At 36.2% G+C, this 21,808-nt stretch overlaps 1 protein-coding gene across 6 annotated transcripts in view; it reads left to right on the top strand.

The window, feature by feature from the left end:
* DGKB (diacylglycerol kinase beta) overlaps positions 1 to 21,808 on the top strand; it is a 305,960-nt gene that overhangs the window by 149,636 nt on the left and 134,516 nt on the right. For all 6 annotated transcript variants that reach the window (XM_042044454.1, XM_042044451.1, XM_042044453.1 and 3 more), the window contains one exon: positions 17,920 to 17,984. In XM_042044454.1, the coding sequence (XP_041900388.1) occupies positions 17,920 to 17,984 (65 nt within the window). The remainder of the gene's footprint in view (positions 1 to 17,919; positions 17,985 to 21,808) is intronic.

Below are 21,808 nucleotides of genomic sequence, written 5' to 3' on the forward strand. Positions count from 1 at the left end.
AGAGAGAGGTGCTGATCTCTTCTCCATTATATCCCATGATAGGATGCATGGAAGTGGTAAAAAGATGAGTCACGGGAGTTTTAAAACGAACATGAGGAAACGTTTGTTTAAGGAAAGAGCAGTCAAACCCTGGAACAGGCTTCCTAGAGAGAGAGATGGTTGAATCCCTATGCTTGTCAGTGTTTAAGAGGAATTTGGACAAGGCCCATAATAATATGCTTTAACTTTTGGTCAGCCCTGAAGGGGCAGTTGGACTAGGAGACTTCCAAATTGCAGGTGCCTTCCAACTGTTTAATTCTATCCTATTCTAAATGGTCCCAGGAACTATTTTCCTAAGCTTGTGTCTAAAGCAAACTTTTATTAATGAATCTGTTATATTCAAGCAAGCGAAGAGGAAATGCATATAATTATATGCTTGAAACTTAGGGAAATATTCCTGTGAAACTAGAATGGGTAAAGACTCATCTTGTTAGTCAAGGAATGTTATTCCTACTTCATATTAAATTTCTTTTTCCATGTACTGTGAAAATAATACTGTGAAAAAATGGACTTTTCTGTATTAATTAATTACATTGTTAGTCCCCATATCAGTCTGCTCTGTTCCTTGCCTGCTTCCATCAGAACAATTATGTAGGCTAAAATCCATTGGTATAGAAAACAGGTGATGTAGTTTATGTAATCATAAATTAGAAGGAGAGGGTTGGTGGTCAAGTTATGTTTGCTGTTTCTTCCAATACAAAAACGGACAGGCACCAAATGAAGTTACTAGATTGCAGTTTCAAGGCAAACAAAACAAAGTATTTCTCTATGCCACTTGTAAATCAACTGCAGAACTCCAAAGATGCTTGCAGTTCATTTGATCAAGAGACCATGAAATTCATGGGAGGGACATTTGGTAAGAACTACTCAGCAGAGACCTCTGGCTCTCAAAGAATATTTCAGTTTAGAAGGATCCTCTGGAGATCCTCTAGATGAATGTCCTGCTTGTAGCAAGTCTGATCAGATCACTTTCCTTAGAGACTTCTCTAACTGAAGCTTGAACACCTCCAAGAATGGAGATCCCACAACCTGTCTGGGCAGTGTTTAACTTGTCTCTTGTTGCCTTTCATCCTATCCTGTGCACCTCTTACAAGAGTCCATCTGTCTTTTCTGCATCAGGTAGGTGTAGACAGCAGTAAAGTCTCTTGTCACCAGCTTTTTGTGAGGCTGAACAAGTTGCCTCAGATACTGCTCAAGTGGTATGTGCTTCAGCCCCTGAGCAGCCTGCTGTCCCTCTGTTGAATATATTTCAGTGTCACAGAATCACAGAATTGGTCGGGTTGGAAGGGACAACAGTGGGTCATCTGGGTCCAACCCAGAGCACATGGCACAAGATTGTGTCCAGACAGCTTTCAATATCTCCAGTGAGGGAGACTTCATACCCTCCCTGGCCTCTCTGTTCCAGTGCAAGGTCACCCTCACAGTAAAGAAGTTTTTTGTCATATTCAGGTGGAACTTCTTGTGCATCAGTTTCTGCTCCTTGCCTCTTGTCGTATTGCTTGGCATCACCAGGAAGAGCCTGGATCCATCATCTTGACATCTTCCCTTCAGATACTTGCAGACATGGTCTGTCCATGTCTTTCCAGTATTGGGAAGCCCAAGACCAAATAGTGCTCCAAAGATGAACAGAGAGGGAGGGTCACTGCCATGTGCATGGATGGTGGATACACTCTTCTGATGGAGCACAGGATGCTATTTGCTTTCTTTGCTGTAAGGGCACACTGGTAACTCATGTTCATATTATAGTCCACAAGGACCAGTGTATCCTTTTCTGCAGATCTACTTGACGCTCATCACCAGCTTGTATGGTAGCCTTATTCCACCCAGATGCAAGTCTTTGCATTTGCCTTTGTTGGAATTCAGGAGTTTTCCATCAGCCCAGTTTTTTTAGCAGAAAGAAATCTGGGGGGGTCTGAGAGAGTATAATGAGTAATTACCACTTTGCGCTTACCTTTCTAAATTTTGCATTAAGAAGCCACTTTTAACCCCAACAGAAAACAGGACACTGGACTAGGTGGAATTACTGTATAAGCTCTGCTAACCCCTCTTAAAGCATAGATGTAAGAACCTCCTTGCGGGTCTCTGGCTGCTGAGTGAGTGGAGGAACTTTCCTGAATGCTCCAGTAAAGAGGACATAGGGGTATGGCCAGATATAATTGAATCATAAAATATGGGATTTTGAGTCAAGTAGTAACTGATAATATAGAGGTTTGGGTATAGACTTGGGGTTTGGGTTCTACTTTATGTCTAAGATTGAAAGCTAGGTATTGTGGATTCTTTATGTCATTTAAGTGCCTCAAAGAAAACAGTATTTCAGAGATCTTTAAAGCAGAAAATTTAATGAGGCCTGCATAGATATTTAAAAACTGGTGTCAGTTTGTCAATCGCTTCACTTTCAGCTCTGAACTCTATCCTTGGATAGTATGTTTGTGCTTTTTAGGCAAGCTTGTAGTTTGCTTTGGAGTCAGAGAAATTTCATTATTTACAAATTTTTTTCCTTGAGATAGAAAGATATAAATATATAGATATAGATGTTTTGTTTGTTTGTTTGGATTTTTTTGTTTAATATACACTACAGGAGTAATTGAGGAATAGAAGATTTCCAGTGCCTGAAAAAGAAGTCTTCTCCCATCATACAAAAACAACCCGACCAACCAACCAAAACCCCAAACAAAAAAAACCCAAAAAACAAAACAACCCCACCAACACCTAAAAAATATAAAAGAATATAATAGTTCAGCTGTGCAGTTCAACCTAAGCCACATTTATAAGAAACTTGATTTCTGAAAATTTTTTATTAATGAGATACATTTAAACATATGACTCAGTCCATTTGTTTTCAAAACTGTAACTTGGGCGTTAGCTGTGAATATATTTACATAATTAAATTATTACTTTGTCAATAGCAGTGTTTGTAAATTAATGGAAATTTGTTGTCTTGAACAAGAGTTTGAGAACCAGACTTTTGGTCAAATGCAAGAAGAAAAGCAATTTTCAAGAAACCATTGGTATGACAAAAATACCCCCCCACCACTGACTCATATCTGTTTTGTGCTAGTACATTGGCCATCACAGGAATGAAATTATCTTTATCATTAGAAGGTTAAGTTTTAGTTATGACTGCATCCACAAAAGGGCACAGCCACAAAACTCTGAAATCGTACTTTTGCTCCAAACAAAATCATTGCATAGCTGTTCAGGAGTTTGTAAAGCAGATATGCTTAAAGGCACCCTATTGTTTCATCCATGCCAATTGTATCTAAAAAGAACTTCTTCATGTAAATACTCTAAATAAACATAATTACATTAGTATTCTAAATTTTTTTTGCCTGTATATTGTCCCTCCCAAGATGATTGATATTAGACATTGCAAAAAAATTGTTTATAGTAGACTGTTGTTCTTAAAGTTGAAATTAGAAAAATGCTGTTTCAAAAGGAGAAAAAAGAAGGCATTAGGTTAAATATTAATTTGAATGTCTACAATAATGGGTACATACACTATTTAAGGAAGTCATTATTCCACTGTGCAGTCAACAAGAGTATTGATTAGAATTAATTCACTACAAAAAGTCTCCAATCATTTTTAACATAAGTTTTTCCTCTTTAACAGTACCCTGAAGCTTGTCTTTTTCGTGGTCAATTTAGCAACAAATTTGCAATTAATCATTTGTTGATTGCAATGAATGGTCTGTCGATAATATGTAGCTTACATTGCTAAAAGGCTTATACAGAGCTTTATTGTTATCCTTTTGTCTTGGGAACACTTTGTCTAGCTCTGTTTCCTAGAATGGATTTTGAATAGATATTTTGAAGTAACTCATGCCAGTTTTAAAGAGACACTACGGACTGCTCTGAGAGTATTAATCGAGATAGGCCCTAACTTTTCTCTGGCATTACAATATTTGGACATCTGTTCTGACTCCTTACATGCGAAGTAGGACACATTGGCATAAATGAAGGGTTTCATTATCTTAAATGTCATAACATTTGTTTGAATTATTTTGTGTAGATTTTAAATGCTGAAATTGTAATCTTGGTTTTTTTATAGATTTCTTTGTCCTTTCAAAAGACTATAAAAATGGAAGCCTCTTAAAAATTCCACCCATAATTCTGAAAGCATAACTTAGAATTTGTGCTATAACACTGAAATTGATGTAGATGATACTTTAATAATTTTGAACAGTGTAAGTATTTTTACTAAAAGAAATCTAAAGAAAAAAATGCTTATTATTCCAGAAACAAAATTGTTGTCACAGATAATGTGTACATGAAGGCCATTATGAAATGCCTCTTTGAGGAGTGTTGACATAGATTAATTTATTTGGAACGTAATGGCAGTTTGAAGGGCAATTTTCATTTTATCAGAAAGAAACTGGGATTAGCTCAGTTGCTTGGAGCATGGTGCTAATAATGCCAAGGTTGTTGGTTCGATTCCTGTATGGGTCATTCACTTAAGAGCTGGACTTGATGTTCCTTGTGGGTCCCTTCCAATTCAGAATATTCTGTGATTGTGTGTTGGGGTCTCTCCCCCGCCGTGTAGCCCTGGGAGAGGGGCCCTGAGGGCACAGACACGGGGCTTCCCTGCCCCTGCTCAGCCTCGTTCCCATTGGTTGGTTTGTGTTCCCTGCGCGGGCAGAAGGACCCTTGGTCCTGTGACTGGAACAGTTCCTTGGCAGAGCCCCGGCCATGCGGCTGGAGAAATAAACATCTCTGAAACAGCTATCAAGAATCTGTCTGTCCATATATATTTCCTTTCCACGGGACTCCTGGTTTGATATATGCGTGTTGCAGTATCCCCACTGCAACAAATGGTGGAGAATGCGGGCAGAACGATCCCCGATCCCTAAGCGACTGATTTGTGTGAGTAAACCCTGGAAACTTTGGATTCCTCTTCTTGGTTTTGCTTTGCTATTCCGTATCTAAACTATGGAGGAACAGTGGGAAGACTCTTGGCTCTCCGAGCCGCATATGGACATTTATCTTAAACTTAAAATGATTCTTGAACAACGATTTGTAAATTTTAGCTTGATTCAAGCTCAAAAAGAACTGAAACACTTCCTGGCATTGTTGTTTAAGAACTTTTTCTATGTTTCTTGGGATTTAATTCTTACGAAGGGCTTTTGGAAAACTGTTTGGACACAGTTAATACTGGAGTCAAAATATATGCCGATGGAAGAATATTTTCGTGAATATTATTTAGTTACCGAGACTGTTGAGCAATGTCAGCTGTGTCCTGGCGAAGGGAAGCCTGGCTCAGGGACCGTGCAGCCCAGGCCACGTGCGCCGAGCGCTCTGCGAGCAGCAGCGAGGCAGTTCCCGCGCGCGGGTGGAGCCACGCGAGCCGCAGTGTCGGTGGCGGAGCGAGGAGCGGCGGGACCCGGCGGTGCCTGCCCGGCCGCGTGCAGCGTGTGGTGGAGCGAGCCCCGGGAATGCCCGACCGAGACGGAGCCGCGCCGAACCGAAACACGCGCTGGAGCAGGGCGCGGGGGAGTCGTCGCCCGGGGGCCCGGCCGAGACGTGGGTGCAGCGCCCGGCAGCGGCAGCGAAGCTGCGACCAGAGGAGGCGACGCACGGAGAACTGAGCGGCGCGGCCCGGCCCGGCCCACGCAGCCCCGAACGCGACCCCGGGAAGAGCGCGCAGGCACCAGCAGCCCCGACAATTCCAACACGGGAGCGACCGAAGGAGAGAGCAAAGACGCAGCGAGACAGAAAACAGCAGCCACTCGGAAAAAGATCATAGTAACTAAGACCTTAGGGATAGTAAAATGGTATAATGTTAAGCAAAATTATGGTTTTATAACAAGGTGTGACAACCAGCAAGACATATTCGTGCATAGAACTGCTATTAAAAAGAATAACCCTGAAAAATACATCCCAAGCTTGGGAGATGGAGAGGTGGTGCAATTCAAAATTATACGAGGTAGAAAAGGGTTACAAGCATCGCAGGTCACTGGGCCTGATGGTGTTCCTGTAAAAGGCAGTATATATGCAAAAAATCGTAGTCATGTTAGACAGTATCTCCATTGTAAGTCCCCCCTACAGTCTCCCTTTCCTAATCCCACCTTTCCCTTTTACCCTATGTCCTATTACCCCCAGTGTATTCCCAATCCGTTTTTTCATCCATGGTTTCCCTCACAAAACCATGCTTTTGCCAATTGTTTCCCCAAAAATCCCTTTCCAATGCCGAGTGGGGGATGAAAAGGGGGAGGGAAGAAGTTAAACCCTCTCCTGCCTCAGTTTCCCCACAAAGCATGCTCAGAGAATTCTGTCTCCCTTCTGTCAGCCCTAAGATGTTCCAGAGAATCTGTTTGGACATTTAAAGACTCAGGAGGGTGGCTTGTTTTGTTTTGAAACTGTTCTTGTTATGTTTATCCAGTTGTTTTCATTCTCCTTTTATTAAAATAAAACGGGTGAGGTGTTGGGGTCTCTCCCCCGCCGTGTAGCCCTGGGAGAGGGGCCCTGAGGGCACAGACACGGGGCTTCCCTGTCCCTGCTCAGCCTCGTTCCCATTGGTTGGTTTGTGTTCCCTGCGCGGGCAGAAGGACCCTTGGTCCCGTGACTGGAACAGTTCCTTGGCAGAGCCCCGGCCATGCGGCTGGAGAAATAAACATCTCTGAAACAGCTATCAAGAATCTGTCTGTCCATATATATTTCCTTTCCACGGGACTCCTGGTTTGATATATGCGTGTTGCAATATCCCCACTGCAACAATTGTGATTCCTAAATGTGTGTTACATCCATTGTCCTTCAAACAGTCTCTCAACAGTATATTCTTCTGGCTAGGAAATAGCTTTGAATACAATGTACGTAATTGAAACTGAATGAAAGATTAATTCTGGTTCCAGGCTTTTGCAAATGTTTGGAAACATTTTGTTTGCACTGATCTTTAAATTGCATATGTTTTTATAGGTTTTGATTTTTCATTAGCAAAAAAAAAAAAAAAAAGCCCAGTAGTAAAAGTAGGGTTTAACTGATTTACATCACCCTTATTAATGCTAGTATTATACAAAATAGTTGCAAACATTAAGGTAATCTTACTCTGAGATAGTATCTGATGTCATATGGATGTGATATTTATGCTTGAGGAAAAGTTAATATTAACAACATTTGTCTTGGCTAACATTATAAGGATTACTTATTACAAACATCAGCAAGACAAGTGTCTGCTTACTGTGCAGCAAATTTGGGAATTCTGGCTTGTCATTTAGTATTGATTACATTATTTAAGTAGTTGAGCAAAGCAGCACTTTACAAACAGGTGCTCTTTGATTTGCAAATTTATAAAAATCTAGGAGCAGCTTTCAGCCTACTGCACTGTTGTTTTTTAAGGTAAAAAATTGAAAGGTGATTTGACTATGCTTCCATTGAGACCAAAGATTTTTTTTTTTTAAAACTTCTTTCTCATGAAGCAGATTGATTTATTGCCAAAAATGATGGGGTTCTCCATCTGTAAAATATATTTATAGCATAACTGTCTGGTCTAGAGTTCAGAGAAACTTCCCCATGCATGTTTGCAGTGAAGATTTGTGGACCTAACTTTGTATGCTTTAGTTGTCTCCTGAACTCACTCTGCTCATCCTGCCTCTGCACTGCAGCTGTCTGCACCCTTAGTTTGATCATTTGGGGAGTAACTTCGTAAAGCAGATCACTAACTTGGGGAATTGTACCCTAGTATTTAGTGTAAACAACTTAGCCTTCTAGAAAACCTCATATGTGTTGTAAATCCTGAGTAAATGGGTCTTATGCAAAGAGTTTTTATGCAGATATAGAATCCTCCCAAACAATTTGAAGCTGAGAATAGGATACTGGTATAATATATTCAAAGCTACCATGAAAACCCTAAGTTGCTAAACAACCATGACGCACTGAGTCTGTCCAGATGGTTAGGCAAAAAGCATTATGCAAGTGCACTCTTGGGAGAGGGAATTTTTTGCTAGAAAATTTAAGGAATTTCTCAGTTTCACTACACTACTCTAGACTTTTCCACTAGTCTTCTGCAAATTTGGATCCTTGAGATGTGAAAAGGCAGAAAAAATATTTCTTTGGCCCTCTATGAAGGATTAATTCAGCACTTTGAAAGCAATTTGGACATTTTTATTTCTTAGGTTCAAAATTCTGTGTATGTTAGATCATAACAAAGTGCTTTAGTGCAGTTTCCTGGGTTTCTGACTGCATCAAGAACAGTATTTTTTATTTTGCTGTGAGATTGCTTAATACTGAAACAGTCTAACATAAACCAAGAGTGAAATACAGAACTGGTAGTTTCTAAAGTTGCTAGGTGATTTTCCCTTTTCAGTGGAAACCATTTTTAACTCTGTGTTGATTTTGTTTAAAAAAACTTTACAGTTCTCAATTATTAGTGCCTTTAGTACAATAAAGAACAAGGTTTTTGTTGTCCCTAAGTATCAATATTCTGATAATAACCTGTGACTTATTCCCTTTATAGCACATAGTCGAACCTCTCTGTGTAGTAAATAGATATATTTAACCTCTAAGCCTTTCAATGTCCAAAGTCTACAAAAATAGTTACTGCATAACCTTTGTATGTCATTCTCTGGGAGGTTCATCACTGTAAAATGTTTTGCATATCTAAATGACTTATTCAAAGCAGCTATAGAAAAAGCTTGATTTGTTTTGGAAAGAAAATATATGTGAATTAATTTTGTAAAATTTGAATTCATCTTCCATAAACACATGTTTATATTTGGACATATTTTAACGCTTTTCCATATATCCAAATATTAAGTCCAGAAAAGGCTTTTCATTCTCTAAACCATAGCATGTTTAAGTTGTTTTTTAATGCAGCTCCCTATTATTCAGAGAGAATATCTATTTCAGTCCCTAAAAGCTCAGTAAGATGGCATCAAGTTCCATCTTTTAGTCCATTTCACATTTCAGGTAGCTGTTACTGCAAAGCCTGGGCTTTATTTAACTTGAGAGGAATGATACCAAACACTGTTCATATGAACTAATTGTATTAAGTTATTGGGTTAGCAGACATATTTCAGAGAATATTAACCCCTTGCTTTTCATGAAAATATTGGTCATTTACATGTAGCATGTGATTGGGTTTTGCACTCCAGAAAGAAATTTGATCACTTACACTGCGTATGAAAACAAGTATGCGTTCACCTTTTAAGTTACAAATTTGATTAACAGTAGCAGTAAAACCAGTAAGTGATCAAGATGATCTGCTAGGGTGTAATCTCTTCCATCTAATATTGTTATGAACAGTTTAATTTAATTTTACTTCTGCAGTACCTTTTCAGACACTCAGAACCACTGTGGTGGGAATAAACTTGGCATGACTCATGTGAATCTAGCTCATTCTTGGAGGCTTCTTAGTTGGACAGTTATTTTCAGACTTACTGTTAAATAGGTTTGTCTCAGTTTGTCTCAGTCTTCTGCCATTTTTGCTATTCTTGCCTTCCCACAGCTACCTCACACTTTGACAGACCCTTAGGGTCTGAACTGAATCTCAGGTGCTTACTGGTACAAGGAGGTGGCCTGTGTTGGTAGAGGAGAAAGAAGGGAGCAAGCTTGAAGGAACCTCCACAAAGGTGGGAATTAGAAACCTTATACACCTTAGCAAGAAAATAAAGGAGAAGGATTCAGAAAATATTTTGATTGATGCTGCACAAGAAAAAATTGCAGATATTGAACAAAAGTTAAGGAAGTTGCTTCTATGAGAAGACCTATGAGACAGAACAAACAGGCTATGTGAAAGATGTAAGGGAGAGGATCTTGAAAAGTTTGTCGTAAATCAGCAGAGAGAGAGAGTGAACATCTGTAGATAAATAATCCAACATCTAGCCCTAATTTATGAGTATGTTAGGGTTTTTTTTATAAATTAATATTTGTTTGTCCAATAGGAAAGACAATAAATAATATTGTAATGCAAAAATTTAAATTTCAAATCAAAAACATAATGAATGAGGAAAACAGTGACCTTTTTCAATTAAGAGAAAAATATTCTTTCAGAGTATAAATCAATGAGAGATGTTTTAGTGGCTTGCATATTTCTTATAAAATAAATATCTGCTATGGAAACAAATGAATAGCATAAATATGTATTAAATTTATAAGACCCTGTTACCAAGGCTTTGAGTAACAAGTTATGGGAAGTTGCTACGGAGAAGTCAGGTGAACATTTAGTATTTGATCCCTATCAAACAAATGAGTATATAAAATGGGTGGTGATACAAGATTTGGCTTGAACCCCATCGAGGATTTCAGAGGACTGCTCAAACTGTGGCATGTCAGGCATACCTTCATAAACTTAAGAAGCTAGGTGTGCTCAGTTTCTTGTATGATTAATAACAAAAGACCTTGAAATAACAATTCAGAGCAGAAACATGTCAACATGCCTTTTGGGAGAATCCTTCCAAAGAGCTTTCTTTTAACTCTTGAGCATACTGGGAGGATAGGGAGATCACCCTGACAGTTTAGGCACATAAATTAAGGGCCTACATTCAGCCCTCAAGAATACTGCTCTAATGCAAACTTAATCAGCGTTCAAAATAAAAATACTCAAAGGGATTTATGTTTGGGGGTTTTGGGGGGGTGTTTTGGGTTTTTTTATTATGCGAGTTTTTGAAAAATCTTATTTGAGTATCATTTTTCAAGACACTACACAAGCAGTTATTCCTTATCCCAAATTTGGTTTTTTCTCTAAGTTTTAATGTGATGACACTAATTCATATTTCACCAAAAAAAAAGCTTAGTAGTTGAGCAAATAACTCACTTTTCTCTCCTAAGAACTGCAAAAGTGCTGGGCATGAAAGTCTAGGCACTCGTTTCATGCTAGACAAGCTTTTAATGTAAACTTAGTTTCTATGCTTTTTATTGAAGACACCTGTGAGCTATTTCTGTGTTTCTGAAGAACATAGAAAGCAACAACCAATTGAATTGCATTGTGTTGCTTATATTGACTTTCAGCCTAAGCTATGTCCTTGATTGTGTTCTGCTCAAACTCATTTTGCAGGATAATTTGGGACTATTTCAACATAGTTCTTGATCAGCAGTTATCAGAAGTGCTACTACAGGTTTACCACAGAGATCTTTTTAATATACAAGATATTTAATACACTGTCTATATGGCTATGTTGGCTAATTGCCATGTGATCACTTTTCTCCTTCTCTTTTTAGTGACCGCATAAACACTTAGCATGGACCTAGAAGAACCCTTCTCTAGTTACAGTAAATTTAGGGTGACCAAATATAAAGAAGGGAAGATGTAGTGCAGTGTATACTCAGCAGAGATCATCTTACAGGGCACATGTCCTCTGCATTGCATTGAGTCGTGTGGCACATGACACATATGGTCTGATAGCAGCCTGTCTTACCTCCAGTCTTGCACTTGATTAATGACTTGAAAATATAGATGCATAGGAATGTAGTATCAGTTTCTAAAACCCAAAATAGCTCCTCAAAGAAAGTCCTTGAGATACTGGTACAAAGGCTTATCTTACAGGTCTGGTCCCTACACAGATGGAATGTGTGGGGTTACCCTGTGTAAATTGATCGATAGTAAATACCAAGGAATCAATTGCTGTATGGGCCCACAATTTACAGAGTTATACACAGGCAGAACATTGGAGGGGCTGAGGTTTTTTTGCACAAATATTTTGTCTTTTCCTGCAAAATGGATTCCATTTTGTGTCTGTGTAGAATGAATAAAGTGTCAGAAACTCAACAGAATTCTAACTTCAAATAAAAAGGGAGATGAAATATGCTTACCTTTGAAGGTCTGTTTCAGATTTTTTGTTACAATTTCCAGATTTACTATCCTCTAGTCTTTTGTCCATCACTTATAAATACTGTGTTACTGATGTTCCATCCTGGGTTTTGAGATATTGCCTATTTAAATGAGTATTTAAAGTATGAACTGTCACTTGACTTAGCAATACACGTACCGCTGAAATGTATTTAAACTTGACCATCAGAGAATATCACAGATAAATAGCATTATCTTCACAGTTTCTGTGTTCTTCTTTAAAGGCCAGGAATGCAAGTTTCTCATATTTTTGTTCTCAGATTTTTTTCTTAAGAAAGTGAATTATCAGTGTCTTCTAGTAAAGCTGTTTTAAGGAGTGCTTGTAATCTCTTCTTGCTCTGATGTTTTCAAACTACCATCTTTCTCATCTATACCTAAAATGGCTCAGAATATCAGCAGAAACTAATACAATTATAGTAACTAATGTTTCACCCAAAACTAATGCATTAATGAATTTTTTTTTTTTAAATCCCTTTCCCTCTCAGGTTAATTAATGTAATTTAATCAAAAACCCGGGAGTGAAATGTGAACTGACAGCTTGATTCAAACAAGGCAGAACCTGAAGCTTCTTGACTGCCTTTTTCTATACTTGATCATTCAATGGTTCAATATGATTTGTTTATCTGAGATTGTTATTATGGGGTGGGAAATACTAAAATGAAGGTTGTACTGTTTTTTTGTATTTTATATATATGCACAGAAAGTAGAACGCATAATTGTATGTTTGTTTATCTAGAAAATAATTTCTAGAAAATAATTATCTAGAAATTAATTTTAAGCCACCACAGCAAACTTTCTTCATCTGTTTTCAATGATATTTTTTGTACATCTGTACTATACCACATTAATAACTGATGTGAGCAAACTGGTTGTTCAGGTTAGATTTGCATTCTGATCCAAAGATTACAGGTTGCTGAATTATCCCTTAAGCTTCCTAGCCTTGTCGATCCATTAAGCCTTAATTAAAGAAGCATCTTAGGAAAAAAAAATAATCAGACCATTTGTATCCAAAGAAGATGCACACTGGTTATTTGTTTGTTCACCAGCATAAAAGTTATTATTTAATGGAAATTTTAATCACAGCAAACTTATAGATAGACATATATTAAATGCATTAATCTTTCTATAAGGTTATTCACAATGTATAAGGTTACTCCTCTGAACAGACTGCTTCAGATTGCTTTCCGGTAATGCTAATACCCATTAAAAAGATGAATATATATGTGTGTAAGTCAATCATAAGGTATTAAAGAGGTGTAGCAACTTAAGCCTCTTTTCTTCTTGGCAGGTCACTTTGAGAAATGTCCTAGTTCAATTAAAATATTTTTTCCATTTCCTAGGAGTAGATTCAGATATGCTCTGTCTGTTCTCTATCTTATCTTCACTGTCAGGATTTAAAACAAACCTGAGTCTTGAGGTCTAAGGCTAGTCCAGCTGCTTCAGAGCCTGAACAGGTTCAAATGTAAGGGTGCATATATCTGTGTATGTCTGCATGTTCATCACATATATGTCCTGGTTGAATACTTGTGTGATGTAAAGGTACATTTTTTAAGAGTGTGTACAATTTTGTAGAATTTAAACTGGGATAAACTGCATTTTCTGTTCTTCAAATACCCATTCTTTCATCTCTTGTTTCTAAATGCTACAGTAGTGAGTGGAAACCATCTAAACAAGAAAGGCATACAGAAGAACACATGGTGTGGTCATTTCTTTCAGATTAGATTGGTAGTATGAATTTAGTTAAGAAAAAATATCATGTAGGCTGTTGTCATGACATGTAAATGACTAAAAATATTGTATATCTTAAAAAAGAAATGCAGAATTTTAGAATAGTACCATACAACTCAAGCATTCATATAATGTTCTTAGAAACACAAAATTGCCTAATTGACTGCTTAGTTCTGCTGTAGATGCTCTGTATTCAGCATTACTTTGTGCCCAACATTGATTCTGATTCAAAACTGCTCCTGGAAAAAATCTCAATTCTTGGATGGTTTGGTGAAATGTATTACAAGTATAGGTATAAAATGGGTTCTGTGGCTGAAATGTGGATGAAGGGAAAGATGATAGTTTCATAGTAGAGTGATGCCATAAAACTTTCCTCCTCCTTTCATCTTGTAACAGGCTTGACAGCATTGTTTCTCCTCAGATTATTATTATTAATAATAAAAATTTCAAAAATTTTGGGTATGTTTAGGTATGTACTTATGGTGTGTTACTTGTAAAACTGGACAATATTCAGATTCAGATATAGTAATGCTGGAATATTTTATTTCATGCCAGAATGCAAATCAGTTTACTAATAAAAATTAATAATTAATTTCCAGAGATTATATTAATTATGGACCAGTATCTGACTGTCAAATAATCTTTCTTTAAAAATCCTGTTCACTTTGCTAGGTAATATCATGACGCATGTGAGTGTGCTTTACTGAATCCTGGATCTTCTTTTTCACAACAGTTTTATAGTAAAATGCAAAAATTATTTCTCATATTTTCCTGGCCATTCACAATATCAGGTACCAGGAAAGGTCATCATATTTTTCAAACTGTATTTGATTTACCATACACGTGAATATTGCTCTGTTTCTGTATCGTTAATTAAGTGATTTTAATACAGCTTTTGACACAAAAAAGAAAGAAATTCTCCATTGGTCCAGCAACAATTTTATGTCTAAACAGGTTCAGCTAGATGCCTCTATTAGAAATGGCTGAATGAAGTCTGCTGAAATTAATCCTGTTTCAAATGTAGCCAAAAAACTCACGAAGAAGGACTCTCTGCTCTCCTCACCCAGGAAACTTCTAATGGTTGTTCCTCAGGATTCAGGGATGGCATCTGGTAATTCCAGCAGCTCTTAAGAGACAGTACTCCTACTCAATCTCAAGTTACAATTACTTTCAATCCTTCCCATTGATTTTAATTTACTTATACCAGTTTATATGCTACTGTCTTAACAAGTAAAAGAGTAGACATCTGAAAACCAGAAAACTCAACGTAGTTTCTTGGGTGAATTTTTTGTTTGGTTGGTTGGTTTTGGTTTTGTTTTTTTCTCTCTTATTTTTTTTTCCTCCTAAAGCAGTGGATTGTTTTGTTAATGCACAGCCAGCATGGGCTGGTTTCAGATTTTCTTACAGCGTGGAGTTATGTTTGGGAAGAGGTCCCTGTGCTAGGGAATCTAAGGACTCTACTTTGGATTTGATTAGAGGTTATAAAGGATAGTTGGACAATATCAGCTGAAGGAAGCCTTAGCAGCTCCCCTACTTTTGAGCTTATCTGTGTGTAGTTACTCTTCTGGTTTACAGTTTCCATCAATAAAAGTAGGTCTTCAGCATTTTTTTCTAGTGAAATTGGCCTGATGTGTGCCTGTCTTGTGTTGTGCCTGTCAAAATTAGCTGTGTGTATTACTTTTTTTACCTCTCTGCTCATTAAGTTAGTTGATTCATTTTGGAGTCAGAAAGTGTTCAGGGAGGGGAAAATTTTGATCAAATCAACCTTGCATGGAAACAACTGCCTGTTTGCCATCTGCAGTGGGCATTGATCCCTAGCTTGTTTGTGCCTTGCATTTGTTATGCATGAGTAAGCACATTAGCCTTTTCCTTTAATTCATTAGACAGTTAGTCCTTGATTAGTGTTTCCAGTTTCTGTCAAAAATGCTACTACTCCTTTATTCATTTTGTCTTGGGTCTGTCTTATGCTTCAGTGTGTAGAAAATGAACAGTTAACTACAGCAATAGTCCTTTCATTTCTTTTTCATATGAAACTGGCTAACAAATATACTTTTCTAATGCCGGCATATCTAATGCGGGATAAAGTATGAATGATGGGTCTTTCCAAAGTTAACAGAGTTATTTTTTTTAGTTCAGCTGGCAGGCTTTGTTTAGGAGTGTGATGTCTCAGGGTTTACTGTCAGCTTTATTTCATCCGTCTCCAAGAACTGTGGGATCACCTGGATACTTGTGGATATTTGCCTTATAAAATTGCACATAAAAATAAATTTAAATTAACAGTGAGTGCAGTTTGAGAATACAGCACTGAAAGTTTCAGATGACAGTTTGGATGACAGAACAGAACAATAAGGCATTTTTTTACTAACACTATTCACTTGGGAATTTTGCTGTCATTTCCTTGCAGAACAGTGAAATGTTGAATGACAATTCTATCCTTAAATATAATAGAAAAATACGTGAATAATTATGTGATGTGCCTAAAGCAGCAAACTATGTACATCTTTCAAAACTATATAACAAGATCATAAAAAAAATTGAGTACCTTGATGGAGTCAGCACATTTAATGTTGCTACTAACTGGTTTCATTTGATCAGTGATCACAAGTTTTGCCTAAAAATTTTATACTGTGTGACATCCTTATGTAGATAGTATGTGTGATATTTAATGAATTATGTATTGCTTTTTATTCATAATTGTATAATTTTATTTATATGTTATCAATCTATCTGAACAATTTTACCTTTGACTTTAATGGTATTAAAGTTCATACATTTATCTTTTCAAAGCACACATGAGTTAGTAAACCAAACCTTGAAGGTTGGACCAGTCAGTTCTCTGGTGCATGCCCTGCTTAAGTTCTAGTAAATAAAAACCTTTTTAAAACACAAAGTGTTGCATGCATGGTTTATATTAGTGGGTATCTTTATAATTGCATTAAATGCTTGCTAATTTTTAATTCAGATTAACATTGATTGGTTTAAATAAAAATTATTTTGAACAAAAGTTTTAGTCATGTTTGGAATCATTAATAAATTATTTAATTATTTTATTTGGGTTTTTTTTGCCTGCAAATTCTAATTCTCATTGTTTGAAAATAATTTAAAATGTTGCTAGACATAGGCTTATACTGAATTTAATATTTCTTTCAAAGTTTTAGCCTTTATAGTTTCACAATCTTTTAAATTGATAAATAATGGGTGGGGAGGTTCATATCTATATATGATAGTTGGTTATAGTGACAGTTTTATTTGTAGTTTTTCTCAAATGCTATTTGCATGGAAACTGGAATTAATTTAAATTTCTTACTAACTGAACTAACTCTTCTTATATTTATATATAACTGGAATTTTAGGACATAATTACAAAGACATGATCCAAATGGATTTCTCTGTGTTTACTATCCCCTGCAAGACTCAAGAGTTGGTGGATTTCATACTCTCATAACTCATTTAATACATGCATAAAAAATAAAAGATTAATTCCCAGTTTGTAAAGTTTTAATGATTAGTATGAGAAATAAATATTACATGATCTGGACTGAGGAAAAAATTCTCTTTGTACTTGCAAAGAAGATACAAAAACTACTTTGAAAACTGATTCTAGCACATCAGTTCCAGCTATTCTATTTTCAACAACTCCCACCAGCACAATGGGTTGATTCTCTTCTAAATGTTACACACTTATATCATTCAGCTATTTCATTTCACATACATGTTTTTCAATTATATTATTAACATAATTTACTACGTTTTAAAATATTGATAAAATTTATTTAATTAATAAATCTCTTTTTTATATTAAACAATATTTCCCCACATGATTTCACATCCTGACATACAGCAAATGGGGAATCTTCTAGCAATTATTCCTATTTTCTACCCAATTTTAGAGAAAGCTATTGAATGTCATATGCAGATATCAACTTGCATATAAAGTATATAAATATGCATATAAAGTAACTTTGCTGAATCCGTCACTCACTTTTACTAAAGAAATGGATTTCAAATAGCTTATTTGGTATTTCTACAAGGCACAACTGTGTCAATGGTCTTATAGTGAACCTTTACTATACCTGGATGTTATTTGTGGTATAAAATTTGAAGACATTTTCACTACACAAAACTATCATGTTTGATTTGTAAAAAGAAGCAATGGAGACTGCAACAAGAATAATAAATTATTGAGTTCAGATACATCCCATTCTGGGAACAATGTACCTGTAAGCTTTCTAAGTGATAAGAGTATTGCTGTTGTAGAAAATGACAGTTCACGAAGCACCTTACAAATGATATGCATTTTTTACAGATTCGGTCTTCTGTTTTGCAATTTTCCTGTCACAATACATTCATGCTGCTTTTTCTTGTCATCCTGTTAGGACGCTTCAATTGCCCACAGATTCCATATCATGAGGGAAAAACATCCAGAGAAGTTCAACAGTAGGTAAGAATCTAAAAATACCTGCATATTAAAATATTTTTCCATGTTACTAAGATATGGTCTGTGAGGGGTTAAGTTTTGCACATCCTTTAAAATATTGATTCTTATAAAAGAGAGGAAATTGGTTCATTTTATATTAAGCATGGGCTTCCAGACTGCTTGTAGTGTAACTTTTTCATAGCTGGTATTTCAGCTGAAATGAATAGCATTATAAATAAACTGTTCTCACAGGTGAAATGTTTGCCTTGTAAGACTTGCATGGACAAGATTATGCATTGTGTTTGTGAGGATCCCTGAACTGACACTTTGCCATTAGGCACTGAAGAACACTTCTTAGACAGCTGCAGATGGTGATCCTTATGTTTCATTCCCACACTCACACTGGTACATTGACAGGGGGCTCTTCCACATGTACTCTTAGTAAGGGCAAGTGAATGCCATTTTACACATAACTGCTTTTATCATTAAGAAACTTTGTTTCTATAAAAAAAGTCAGGAGTGAGACTTTGCATCTGTTTCTTGTGTTGCTTTTTGAATCTTCAGTGCTATTGCAAAGCTTTTCTGGAGATTAAAAATGTATTACATTTACTGTAAATTCAATTATCTGGTTTGTTGAGTAGATAACATTCATAATGCAATGTTTATGTTTGTTTCTTCTTATTTAGGTAATTTAGCAAGTAAGTTGTGGTGGTTAAAAGCAACATTTCAGAAACTTTAATTAGCATTTAAAGACACATGGGGAGAGAAAAGTAAGATACAACATTATTTGGGATAAACAGAGAATGTCTAGAAATAATTACTAACAGAAATGTTTTTTCACTGTGACCCCAACCATAGACTGTTAAGTTTTCCATGAGGGTGACCTGGAAAGTCTTCTGTAGATGCAGATCTTTGTAGACTTTAGGATGATAAAATATGCTGTTTGTGTTCTCATCTAAGAGCTGTACAGAATGATGCTCAAATATGTTTGAACATTATCTTGCTTACTGTTTTTACATTAAAAGTATATATTTTATAGCTCATAGTCAGAATGGGGGCTTTTTTTTCTGAAACACTCAATCTGTTTAGCATCTATACAATGGCATACTCTGAACCCAAGTTTATATTTCTTTTTAAGTCACACAATATGTATTTGTTTTCTGTGACCTCCTTTTCCTAGCTCTGATGCTTCTCATTCTGAAAGAATTATAGTAGGATAAGATCTGAACTCAAGCCTGATCTATGGATCCCTAGGTACTGTACCCTACCAGCAGGTCTAGAGATATTGGACTTTTAGCAAACGATGATATTCTAGGCCCTGAAGATGAAGCTAGTTTATCAGTGGTCTTTCTGCATATTTTCAGCAGTTGGCAATTATAATTTGTAAAAAGCTCGGCTAATAACATGAGTTTCAGATCAGATTTCATGTCACAATAAATCATATGCCATTAATAACATCTGCTAGCAGACTCACCTTGAAATTCATCTATATTTTAAGAAACCTGATATTTCTAACATTATCTTTAGGAAATTAATTACAAAAATATATAGTCGCAGTCCCTATGTACTTTGGTACTGTGATATTGAAAGAACTTGAAAAAGAGCAATGATTCTCTAGGTATTTAAAAATTATTCAGAAAGGTTATGCTTTTCTAAAAAACAGTATAAAGACTCGAGCAAAGTATAATAGAAACTGGTATTTTAAAATGTGTTTTCTTTTGTGTAGTGAGAAAAAATGTGGATTTCTATTTCTGTTCAATAGAATTTTCCAGATGATGTTAGTTCACAAATCTTTTCGCTACCACTTATTTGCGTGTAGAAATAAGTCCATAATATGTTGCAGCAGCGTTTTCCTGGAATGTATGAAAAGAAACCCCTTCTTTAGTTGTCTGCTAAGCTCCAAAAGTTAATTCAACAGAATGTAGAATTTTCTATGCAATCTAAATTATTTAGGCTCAGCAAGTCCAACTCAAGTCTGATTCATAGTGGGCTCTGTAGTTAACAGCACCTGCTCCTTTGAAAACCCTACATTACTCATTTGAAAATCCTACACTGTCATATGGGCATATCTCTTGTGATTTAAAAAAAGTAATTCTTTTTTGCTTTTATGTTAGTTTCCTCTTGCCTAATTTTCCAACATTTTAACTTTCACAGTTATCATTCAGAGCAGGTCGTTGCACTGAGGTTCTACTCTGAAAAATGAACATACAAAAATTTTCCTTACTGAAGAGAAACTTTAAGTTTGTATTGTGTGCAGAGGTCTTTTGGAATCCACAGGTATTTGCTTCAGTGAAGTAAGTTAGTTAGGTTTGGAGTTAGAGAATCTTTTACATTAAATCCTGGTAATGATCCTCAAATTCCTGAGGACATTCCTTGCCACTCTGATCCCAAGGTTCATGTGTAAATAGAGCATACTAATAGGAAAACACATCCTGACACATTCTACTTGTGTGGAAGCAAAATCTTCTTGCACTTGTTTATCTTCTCAAAATGAAGGTGAGAGAATATTGCAAGACTTAGAATGGCTTTTTTTAATGACTGTTAGCCAATGTTGTGGCATTCTTTGGAACTAGGTCACTAATTCTCGGGAACTGTGACATATTTTGAATTTCCGTGGTGTTCACAGATTTTGGACATAAACACTTAGTGTTACTGACTTATTAAAAATAAAAAGAAATAAATTTAGGTGTAGGTTTCTAAATTGTCTAGAGATAGATGGACATATAAGTCTTTGGAGAATTTAAGTTTAAGTATGTGTAAATATTCATGCACTAAAAATCCACATTATCAATTGTTTCCTTTGCAATGAAGCACCTGGTTATTTGAGTTTCTTAAGAAATTAAAATCACATTCCTTTGTCAAAAGGGTCTTCTGTGTTCAGAAGCTTAATTTTCAATTAAAAAATACTTTATACATGCCTTAGTATCTTGAAAATGTTATACTTGTACGCTGTGATATGGAATGGCCCCATATAGTTTTCCAAATAAGGCTCAGCATAAATGTCTACCAGTGATTTTAAAAAATGCATTCCTTGTTCCTAATCCCAAGTCTGGAAGAGAAGAATTCTGGTGATGGTTAAATAGTAGAGAATGGAAGTGAGAACACAGCAGTAGCATCCTGAGCTCTGTCAAAATAATGAATATTAATATGCCATTTTAATTATATCTTTTGATCATTAGCACACATTATCAGAAACCAGGATTGACATTGCATTAAGATTTAAATGTGTTCGTCAACCCCAAAATCTCAGCTGTCACATTACCCACTCTACAGGTCTGAAGTGCTCACAACCCTGTGTTTGGGAAATCAGTTTCCTTCCCAGCATCTCCTGCTTAAGAGTAGGGTCAAATTTTCCGATGTAAGCGTGGAAGGGCTGAGTTAGTGCCAGTGGGGATAAAACTTGCAAAAGGCAGTATTTCAAGTGAAAGTATCATTAAACTAGGACATTCTGTTGAAATAATGATTCAGTTAATCCAAAATGCCCTACAGGGAGATCTGTGTAAACATCATAGGCTCGATGCTGGGAATAACAGATGTATGAGTTATGTGACTGGAATATACACAAGGAAACAAAGAATATGTTCAACAAAAAAATAATTCAAGTTGATGTTAGCTTTTCTAAAACCATATTCAGTTCAATTAGGCATACTAATTTGACTCTTTGGCATCCTATAGCATAAAAGATATTTCTTAGTCTCAGTAAACTAAAGTAGAATTTATAAATTCCATTTACAGTCTTAAGTACATTGTCTTTAAAGTTTCCAAACATCACTCTATTTCCATCTTTTATGAAGAAAACCTAAAGCAGAAAAAGTTCCTAATAGTTTGATTTATGTCATATTCCTGAC

This window comes from Corvus kubaryi, unplaced genomic scaffold, assembly GCF_017639235.1.
Source record: "Corvus kubaryi isolate FWS band 111438036 unplaced genomic scaffold, C.kubaryi_AGA036_p1.0 37398, whole genome shotgun sequence".
NCBI lineage: Eukaryota > Metazoa > Chordata > Aves > Passeriformes > Corvidae > Corvus > Corvus kubaryi.